A 10,610-nucleotide genomic window follows, 5' to 3' on the forward strand; every position below is an offset into this window, starting at 1 on the left:
AGAAAACAGGGTAGCTCCCTTCAACTGATCAAACAAATCGTCGATCCTTGGTAAAAGTGGATTTTTTTCTTCACTATCACTTTGTTGAGTTGCCTATAGTCAATGCATAATCTCATCGACCCATCTTTCTTCTTCACAAAGAGTACCAGAGCACCCCACGGATAATAACTCGATATCGCAAAGCCCTTATCTGTCAGATCTTGCAACTGTGCTTTCAACTCTTTCAACTCCGTTGGAGCCATCCTATACGGAGTGATCGAGATAGGCGTTGTACCAGGAACCAATTCAATTTCAAACTTGACTTCTCTCACTGGAGGTAATCCAGGTAATTCCTCCGAAAACACGTTGGTGAACTCACAGACTACCGACAATGACTCAATCTTTAACTCTGACTCTTGAGTATTTAGCACAAAAGCTAAATAAGCTTATACTTCTTTTTCAAATATTTTTCAGCAGTCAATGACAATATTACCATAGGCAGGTTATCTGACTCATCTGGTCCAACTCGAAGAACATCCCCATTTCCACATCTTAACTCAATTACTTTTCTTCCACAGTCTACTACAACACCATGAGAGGCCAACCAATCCATCCCTAGGATTACATCAAACTCTTTAAATGACAACAACATCAAATTGGTCGAAAAACAATGGCCTCTAATTTTCAAAGGACAATTTCTACATACTTGGTCCACTAAAATATGCTTGCCTAATGGGTTAGAAACTTTTATTACAAACTCGGTGGACTCTACTATCATATTCATGTGAGGTATTAATTCTATACAAATGTAAGAGTGGGTAGATCCCGGGTCAATTAAAGCAACAACAATTATATCATAGATAGAAAAGGTACCCATGATCACATCGGGAGACTCTGCCTCCTCCCGAGCACGTATAGCATATGTCCTCGCTGGCGCTCTGCCTTTAGACCTTGCCGTGGCATCTCTTGACGCGCCTCTACCACTATTCCCACTTCCGAGGTTCTTTTATGGCCTACTCTTCAAGGAAGCACTACTTGTTTTCATATCTTGTTTTCTTCCTCTATCGTCCATCTCAGGACAATCACGGATAAAGTGGTCAAGTGACCCACATTTGAAAAAACCTCTATCATTTTCTTGGCATTCGCCTAAGTGACATTTCCCACATTGTGGACACTCTTGCCTATTTGGTCGAGTGCTACCAACACTAGCGACCGGAGTAGTCTGGGCTTTAGATGCCATATTCTGTTGATTATTTTTTCTCCTCAAATACCCCACCGAAGCACTTGATCGGGTAGTGAATTCTTTTGATCCGTTGGATGAGGACTGATATGCTTTCTCCATCTGTCTTTTCTTTAAGTTCCGTGACTCAATGGCTGCTTTCCTCCTCTCTTTCATCAGCTCCTTTGCCTTGCACGCTTTCTCGACGAGTACCACAAAATTCTCTTATTTCTAAGATGCCACAAATACTCGGATATCTTTATTGAGGCCATTCTTAAACCTTTTACACATGGTAGCTTTAGTGGATACGCGTTCCCGCGCATACCTACCGAGTTTCACAAACTCACGCTCATACTCTGTCACAGTCTTATTACCCTGTTTCAACTCTAAAAATTCTTTCCTTTTCTGGTTCATGAACCTCTGGCTAATGCACTTCTTTCTAAATTCTTCTTGGAAAAATTCCCAAGTTACTCTTTCTCTCGGCATTACAGATACGAGAGTATTCCACCACTGATAGGCTGAATCCCGTAGGAGTGACGTTGCACACTTTACGCATTCCTCAAGTGTGCATGATAATTCGTTGAACACCCTTATGGTATTCTCTAACCAAAACTTTGCCTTCTCTGGGTCATCATCTAAATTAGCCCAGAATTCCTCAGCCCCTTGTTTCTAGATCTTGTCTACTAGAGGCTTGTCTCTTCTAAACATGTCTGCACCTTGCGGAGCTACCGGGGCATACTGAGGAATAGGAGGAGGTGGGGGAGGTTGAGTGTTCAGGTTCGCATGAACAAACTCCGAATACCAAGCATCCATCATTTGGAGGTAGGCTTCTCTAGCCCCTCCGCCTTGGCCCATACTCACGGGCTTACTCTCTACTGGTGCGGTCCCTTCAGCTGGAGCCGGTGCATTACTTTTCACGTCATCCGCCGTGGTTCTATCAAGATCCATTTACTATATGAAAACAGAACTTATAATTGTCAGGAATCGTCACACTGTCAATATATTTATGGCATGTATAGCTAGACTCGTACTCTAGCCAGGTTAGTCCTAGAATTGACTAAACCATAGCTCTGATATCACTAAATGTAACACCCCTCGCCCGTATCTAACGTCGGGACATGGTTTGAGGTGTTACCGGACTTAAACTCAACCAATATTAGAAAATTGGGCCATACAATTTTGATCAATTTAAAACTTTTCATTTCATATGCAATCTGTCCCTTAATTGGGCTTACGAGGCCCAAAACATACATTCGAGGTGGTTCGGGACCAAACCGTGTAACAGTCTAATTTTGACCCTAGTCAGAATACTAGTTTCGGGACCACAAATTCGAGTCTAAAAATATTTTAATATTATTTTTTGTGTCTGAGATATGTGAATTTATATCTACGAAATTTTTTGTGATTAAATTTGTCTGTTTCTGTGCTTAATTATGAAAAAGGATCAAATTGTGTAAAGTGTAAAAGTTGAGTGCTAAATATTAAAGAACCTAATTGGCTTGGCTTTTAAAATATGGGTCCTTACATGTCATATTTACCATTTATGTTAATGGTGGACAATTATAGACATGTTAGGTAAGTTTTAATGAATTATAACTAAAAGGTATTTTGGTCAATTATAAATTAAACATAAGTTAAATAATTATAACATAAAATGGTATTCATTTTTACCATTCTCTTGGCCGATTGAAGTAAGAAAAAGAACCAAATTGGGGTTTTGATATTCGGCTAGCCTAATCCTTGATTAAGGTATGAATTTTCGTCCGTTTTTGATAATTTCTACGTTTCTTTGATCTTTGCTTCGTGTTCTTCAAAGCCCATGTCTGAATTTCTATTTTTGTTAAAGATTTCATGAAATGCCATTGTTGATATCATGAGTGTTGTGATGTTTTTGAATGAATTATGAAGGCTTGGTAGATGGTTCATAAGTTTTGTCTTTGAGCTTTTCATGAAATTGAGCTATTTGGGTTAAATTTTGAAAATGAGGTTTTGAAGGACTAAATTGTGAATTGAACATGTTGTAGGGGCTTATATAGAAGCCATGAAAATTCGGCTAGCCCTTTTTGTAAAGAAATTTTGTATATTGATGATTTTGTGAAAAATGGACTAAATTGTCAAAGTGTGAAAATGTAAGGGCTAAAATGTAAAGTGCCCTAAATATGTGTATATGGATTAAATTGAATGAAATAAATGATTGAATGATTGAATTTGTATTGTATTAGATCAAGAACAAAGAAAATCAGACTTAGATCGGGGGAAGTCCAAAATAGTTGAATAGTCGACTCGTTTTATCCAAAATCCGTCTGAGGTAAGTAAAATTACAATTACGTGTTAATTGAAATAAATTCTGCACATATAAACTGTAATCTGTATTGGATGGCCATGAGAGCCTGATGAATGGATTTCAAATAAATTCTGATAATATGATAGTATCCGAAAAGCTCTATATGCTTCTAAAGAAAAGTTGACATCTGTCTGAGACATCGTGTAAGACCGTGTCTGGGACACAGGCCTTGATTGAGATTTACGTATAAGACCATGTCTAGGACATTGGCATCGTATCTGATTTTGTGTAAGACCCTGTCTAGGACAAAGGCATCGATATTGAATTAAATGCAAGACCACGTCTGGGACATCGGCATTGTACTTGATTATGAGCATCTGTATCGGTTCTGACCCGTCTGATTATAGTGTACGAAATCTGAGATTGAGTATATGAAATGTATAACCTACGCAGGTACGTTTGTATCGTACTAAATTTCTGAATATGAAATTCTGTCTCTGTGAAATATGTATGGAAATGAAGCATGACATATATGCCAACAAAGGAGCATGGTTAAGTTTATGAATTTTTTTATGAAATGGTTATGAATCTATATGGTTGAATTGTATATATATGCTTTAGTAGTTAGACCAATTGTATTTGGCTTACTAAGCTCTTTGTAGCTTACTCTGTGTGTTTACTGTCTGTTTTACTATTATCGTAGCTACTGAAGGCTCGGGGATAGTTGAGGATCGTCACCACACTATCGATTTCATTTTGGTACTTTTGAAAGTGTAAATATTTTAAAGTATGGCATGTATAGGCTAGAAGGTCTATGTATATAAGTTTTGATGTGTATATATTATGCCATAGGAGTTGCCTAACAATGATGAGTTGTGTATAGTTTTGGTGTATGTTTGTAATGTGCTAAGTTCTAATGTGTTCTGGTCATTCTTAAGCATGGAATTGGTTGGAAATTTTGGTATGAATGTTGTATATTATTGCTTGTAGGATTGGACCCAAAAAGGGGTGGCAAATTGGCTTTAATCAAGCCTGCTTGGTGCCACACGGTCAGGGTACACGGGCGTGCCTTGTGGCCGTGTAAGAAAAACAGTATTTTTCTAAGAATCACACGGTCTCGACACACGGGCGTGGCATATGGCCGTGGGCTAAAGTCAGTAGCTAGCTAAGTATCACAAGGCCATAGTACACGGGCGTGCCTATTGGCTGTGTGAAAAAGTCAATATAGGACCTATTTTTGGCATGGCTGGTTCAGATGGGCGTGTCTAGTGCTCGTGTGTACCACACGGCTTAGTCACACGGGCGTGTGAATTTAATAGTTTGAAAGAATTGGTTAAGTTTTGAAAATTCTAAATAAGTTCAGTTTATTTCCGACCTTTCTTTAAATGTATATTTTAGGTCTCGTAGACCATAATAAGAGATGATTGTTTGTGAGATGATGTTAAATAGTATCTGTGATTCTGAATTGGTCCAAAATGTTCTGTCTGTCTAGTAATGCCTCGTAACCCTAATTCGATGTCGGTTACAGGTTAGGGGTGTTACATTTTATTGGTATCAGAGCTATGGTTTAGTGAGTTCTAGGACTATCATAGCATATTTGAGTCTAGCTATACATGCCATATATCTGAATCTGTGATAGTGTGATGACTCCTGACATTGAAATGTGTTTTTATATAGTAAATGGATCCCGATAGAGCTATAGTTGACGATGTTGAAAGCAATGCACTTGCTCCCGTGCAAGGGACGGTGCAAGATGATTCACGACCGGCTATGAGTAGCCGTGATAGCGAGGCTAAGCAAGCCTTCTATCAGATGATCAATGAATGGTTCACCCAATACATTAGAACCAATTCGACTGTACAACAACCTCTACCCCCGGTTATTGCTTCTCAAATTCCTTATATGCCACGAGTAAATCCGGTACCGTTGAGTAGACCAACAGTTGATAAGATTAGAAAGTATGGGGCTGAAGAGTTCCGAGCTGCCACGAATAATGATGCTGGAAGAGCCGAATTCTGGTTGGAAAATACAATAAGAGTGTTTGATGAAATGTCTCTGAGTCCTGTGGAATGTGTAAAATGTGCTGTTTCACTTCTGAGAGATACAGCGTACCATTGGTGGAAAACTTTAATATCTGTGGTTCCAAGTGAATGAGTTACGTGGGATTTCTTTCAATCTGAATTCCGGAAAAAATATATCAGTCAGAGATTCATTGATCAGAAAAGAGTTTCTTGAGCTTAAACAAGGCCGTATGTCTGTTACTGAATATGAACGTGAATTTGTGAGATTAAGCCAGTATGCCCGTGAATGTGTATCGAATGAAGCAATAATGTGCAAAAGGTTTGAAGATGGACTAAAAGAAGATATCTGTTTGTTAGTTGGAATTCTAGAAATTAAAGAAATGGTTGTGCTCGTTGAGCGAGCTTGTAAAGCTAAAGAATTAAGTAAAGAGAAAAGAAAAGCTAATTCTGAAGCTAGAGATGCTAGAAAGAGATCTTCGAGTAGATCATTTCAGTCTATGTCAAAGAAATTTCGAGATGATCAAAGCCGTCGAAATGCTAATGTGGGACATTCAAACCGAGATCGAGTTAGATCACATTCAAACTTCAGGGTACTTGCTACTTCTGTTGCAAGTGTCGGGAATGTTCAATTTGAGATACCTAAATGTAAACACTGTAGTAAAAGACATCCGGGAAATTGTAGATTGAATGACCAAGCCTGTTTCCGATGAGGATCTTTGGACCATTTTGTAAAATATTGTTTTGAACCTGTTAAGCAAGAGAATGTACAGAATCTGAGGCCAAGAAATACCTCAACCAGAGGTAGACCTTCCAGAAATGCAAGAAATGCAAGTAGTGGTCAAAGAGCTACTAGAGATACTATTGTTAGATCTGAGGCCAGAGCACCTGCCGGAGCCTATGCTATCCGAGCTTATGAGGAAGCCTCGTCTTCAGACGTGATTACTGGTACTTTTACTCTTTATGATACTTCTATGATTGCATTGATAGATCCTGGATCAATGCATTTTTATATCTGTATAAATTTAATGCATAGTAAGACTTTGCCTGTAGAGTCTACAGAATTCATAACTAGAGTATCGAACCCCTTAGGCAAAAGTGTATTGGTTGATAAAGTCTGCAAGAATTGCCCGTTAATGTTATGAGATATTTGTTTTCTTGCTAATATGATGCTTTTACCTTTCGATGAATTTGTCATAATTCTGGGAATGGATTGGTTAACTTTGCATGATGCTATTGTGAATTACAAATGAAAAGTCATTGATTTAAGGTGTAAGAATGATGAAATAATCTGAATTGAGTCTAGTGATCTGAATGGACTACCAGCTATGGTATCTGCAATGAAAATACGGAAATATGTGAAGAAAGTTGTGAAGCCTACTTAGTGTAATATCCTGAATTAGGGCTTAATCAGAATAGTGGTTTCGTGACCACAAATCCGAGATAGAAATAATTATTTTACAATTATTTTGATGATTATGATATGATTGCATGATTGTGTGAAAATTTCGTGATGAAATTCTATGCCTAAAGTGCTTAAATTGAAAGTAGGGACTAAATCGAATAAGTTGTAAAACTTGCATTCTAGAAGTTTTTAGTATGAAATTGTTTTGGAATATTAATGAGGAGGTCTTAAATAGCAATTTGACCAATTTTAAGTTCATGGACAAAATTAGGACATGGAAGGAATTTTTGGAAAGTTTAGTAGTAAGGGTATTTTGGTCATTTAGTTATTAAAATGAATTAAAAACAAAATTAAAAGCCAATTTTTGTCCATCTTCTTCATTAGGCCGAAATTTCAAGGGTTCTCCATAGCTAGGGTTTGTTTCAAGCTTCCAAGCTCCATAGTAAGTGATTCCAAGCCCCGTTTTTAATGTTCTTTACGTTTTTGGAATCCCGGTAGCTCGATTAAGCTTATGTTAGCAATAATTCAACCTAGGGTTTATATTTGGAAAAATACCCATAGGTGAAATTTGTGTATTTTGATGTTTTATGATAGAATATGGGGTTTTAAATTATGTTAGACAACTTGTGCTACTCGGTTTTGAGTGAAAACGAATAAAAGGGCTTAATCGGCAAAAATACCTAATAGTCACAAGTATATGTTAGAGAGAGAATTTGATGTTGCCATAGAAGGGAAAAATGATCAGCATGTTATAAAACATAAGAATAAGGAATAAAGTTTAATTCCTGAGCCTAGGGGCAAAAGTGTAATTATGCAAAAGTTTAGGCGCAAAAGTGTAATTTTTCCAAAGTTTGTATTAAATGCTGTTTTGATGAATGTATGTATTAAATAAGATTAATTTGGTATTATAGATCAAGAAAAACGAGATTCAAGTCGCGATCGAGGAAAAGAAAAGATTGTGGACTAAATTGCAAAATCTTTATATTTTGGTACCAAGGTAAGTTCATGTGTAAATGTAGTAACATAATTGTCATTTTAAGCAATTTAATATTGTTTATATGATATGATGCTGATTATTATCATGAAATATTATGCTTTGTGGTTATTGTTGAATAATATGTAATTATGTGAATTACTTGATGAGTATGAACTATCACCGAAGTATCAATTTTGATATTCCATGGAAGATGGCAAAGATGTGTGATCGAGGAAAACGCCCATTTGAACCTTAGGAATAGATTAGGATACAAGTGACATGTCACTAGGATGTTTGGGCATCCGAACTCGTTGAGTTGAGTCCGAGTTCACTTATGGATGCGAATGTCCGAACTCGATGAGTTGAGTCCGAGTTCGTGAAATGTAACTAGGCATCCGAACTCGTTGAGTTGAGTCCGAGTTCACTTATGGATGCGAACGCCCGAGCTCGTTGAGTTGAGTTCGAGGTCACTTATGGGCGGGTTACATGGTAGCTTGGCTACATATGTGGCACTTATGTGCAAACTTTCCATGTATCCGAATTATACTCCGATGTGTTCAACGGGTAAAATTCTACTCAAATGGAGGAATACTCGAGATGAAAGGGACGTATTGGTAAGCATTGTGAAATGAATACTTTGAACAGGTATGTTCTTAACCCTTGGGTTGAAAATAGATACAACAATGATAAGGTGGTAAAATGAGGAATGATGTTTAGAAATGTGATATATGTTTTGGTGATACCATGCTAAAGTTGTTTGGTATATTTGTATTGTTATGTTACTTGTTATTTACATATGAACTTACTAAGAATTTATGCTTACTCCCTCCTCTTTATTTACTGTAGTTTTAAACAAGTCAGCTCGGGAATCGGGACGGGTCGAAGGTTCGATCACACTATCCAAAGGACTTTCATCTGGGTAAATGGCTTGTAAAACTTAAGTATGGCATGTATAGCAATATACTTATTTTGTGTAAATAATTTTATGATATGGCCATGTTTGGTTAAGAAAATGTTTGATATTGATAAGTCATGGTGATGGCTAATTTAGATCATGTTTGATATTATGGAAGTTTAATAGGTTATCTAGTTCATAAAAATTCATGGAAAGATGAAACTTGCCTTAAAACAGAATATTGCTGACATGAATTTGAAAAATCACTAAAAATAGTATAAATGGAACTAAATGATGAGTAAGTTATGAAATTTAAGCGTAATGAGTCTATTTTCATGTGGATTGAAAAAACAGGCATATAAATTATATTTTATGAGATATTTAAACTTTTGTGAAACAGGGCCAGAGTGATTTCTGGATCCCATGTTCTGACTTTAAAAATTCATAATAAATTTTAAAAAAATAATTACAAGTTTTTCTTTATATGTACAGATTCCTTATTGAGTCTATTTTTAAGAAAAACAAACCTTGTAGTCATTGAAATTCTGTATAGAGAGATATCTGATTCGTAATACACAGATGTCAGAGCAGTCGAACCCTGAAACAGGGGAGACTTTAACTAATAAACTGTACTAATTGGCCCGGCCAAAAATTCTAGAAAAAAATTAGTAAATAGATATATGAGTCTAGATTTAGGAAAAATTTACGGATCTAGATTTCAAGTTTTGTAACTCGAGATATGATTTTTCTTGTAACTGTGATGCGGGTAGTTAGAAAGCTGTGAATGTAGAAATAAATGATTTGAAGTTCTTAATTTGATAAATATTGTTCGGTAACCCCTCAAGCTCGACTCCGGATGGTCTCGGGCGTGGGGGTGTTACACTTAGCTTATGTGTTAGATTCAAAAGTGAATGATAAGAACGTTGAATCAGTGCCTGTTGTCTGCGAATTCTCTGATGTGTTTCCTGAAGAACTGCCGGGTTTGCCTTCGATTCGAGAAGTCGAGTTTGGCATTGAATTAGTACCTGGTACTACTCCGATTTCAATAGGTCTGTATAGAATAAATCCGACCGAGTTAAAGGAATTAAAATCTCAGTTGCAAGAATTGACCGATCAAGGATTTGCTAGACCGAGTTTCTCATCTTGGGGTGCTCCTGTTCTGTTTGTGAAAAAGAAAGATGGCACAATGAGAATGTGTATTGATTACAAATAGCTTAATAAAGTGACTGTAAAGAACAAATACCCTCTGCCTAGAATTGATGACTTATTCGATCAGTTGAAAGGTGCTACTGTATTTTCAAAAATAGATCTGAGATCGGGTTACTGTCAGTTACGGGTAAAGGACTCTGACATTCCGAAAACTGCTTTCAGAATGAGGTACGGGCATTATGAATTTTTAGTTATGCCTTTTGTCTTAACAAATGCACCTGCTGTATTTATGGACTTAATGAATAGAATTTTCAGATTGTATCTAGATCAATTTGTTGTTGTATTCATTGATGATATATTGATTTATTCACGTGATGAATCTGAGCATACTGAACATTTGAAAATAGTGCTACAGACTCTGCGAGATAAGCAGTTGTATGCAAAGTTTAGTAAATGTGAATTCTGGTTGCGAGAAGTTGGTTTTCTGGGTCATATTGTATCAGCTTCTGGTATCCGAGTTGATCCGAGTAAGATTTCAGCTATTCTGGATTGGAAGCCTCTGAGAAATTTATATGAACTCCGCAGTTTTCTGGCCCTTATCGGTTACTACAGACGATTTGTAAAAGATTTCTCTGTGATAGCAACTCCGTTGACAAAATTACTTTAGAAAGATGTGAAATTTGAA

At 36.8% G+C, this 10,610-nt stretch overlaps 1 protein-coding gene across 1 annotated transcript; it reads right to left on the reverse strand.

The window, feature by feature from the left end:
- Nucleotides 1-415: 415 nt before the first annotated feature.
- On the reverse strand, nt 416-1,375 carry LOC107963358 (uncharacterized). The gene is made up of 2 exons (XM_016899906.1): nt 997-1,375; nt 416-594 (listed from the first exon to the last, which is right to left on the reverse strand). Exons 1-2 carry the CDS (start codon nt 1,373-1,375, stop codon nt 416-418), a joined length of 558 nt encoding a protein of 185 aa, XP_016755395.1.
- Between the last annotated feature and the right edge of the window lie 9,235 nt (nt 1,376-10,610).

The sequence above is a fragment of the Gossypium hirsutum genome, chromosome A06 (assembly GCF_007990345.1).
Source record: "Gossypium hirsutum isolate 1008001.06 chromosome A06, Gossypium_hirsutum_v2.1, whole genome shotgun sequence".
Lineage (NCBI taxonomy): Eukaryota > Viridiplantae > Streptophyta > Magnoliopsida > Malvales > Malvaceae > Gossypium > Gossypium hirsutum.

Coding starts and splice junctions, on each gene's coding strand:
- LOC107963358 (XM_016899906.1), bottom strand. CDS start 1,375: ATGAAAGAGAGGAGGAAAGCAGCCATTGAGTCACGGAACTTAAAGAAA. Junction 595..996: donor AAGTAGTGCTTCCTTGAAGA/GTAGGCCATAAA, acceptor ATGTAATCCTAG/GGATGGATTGGTTGGCCTCT.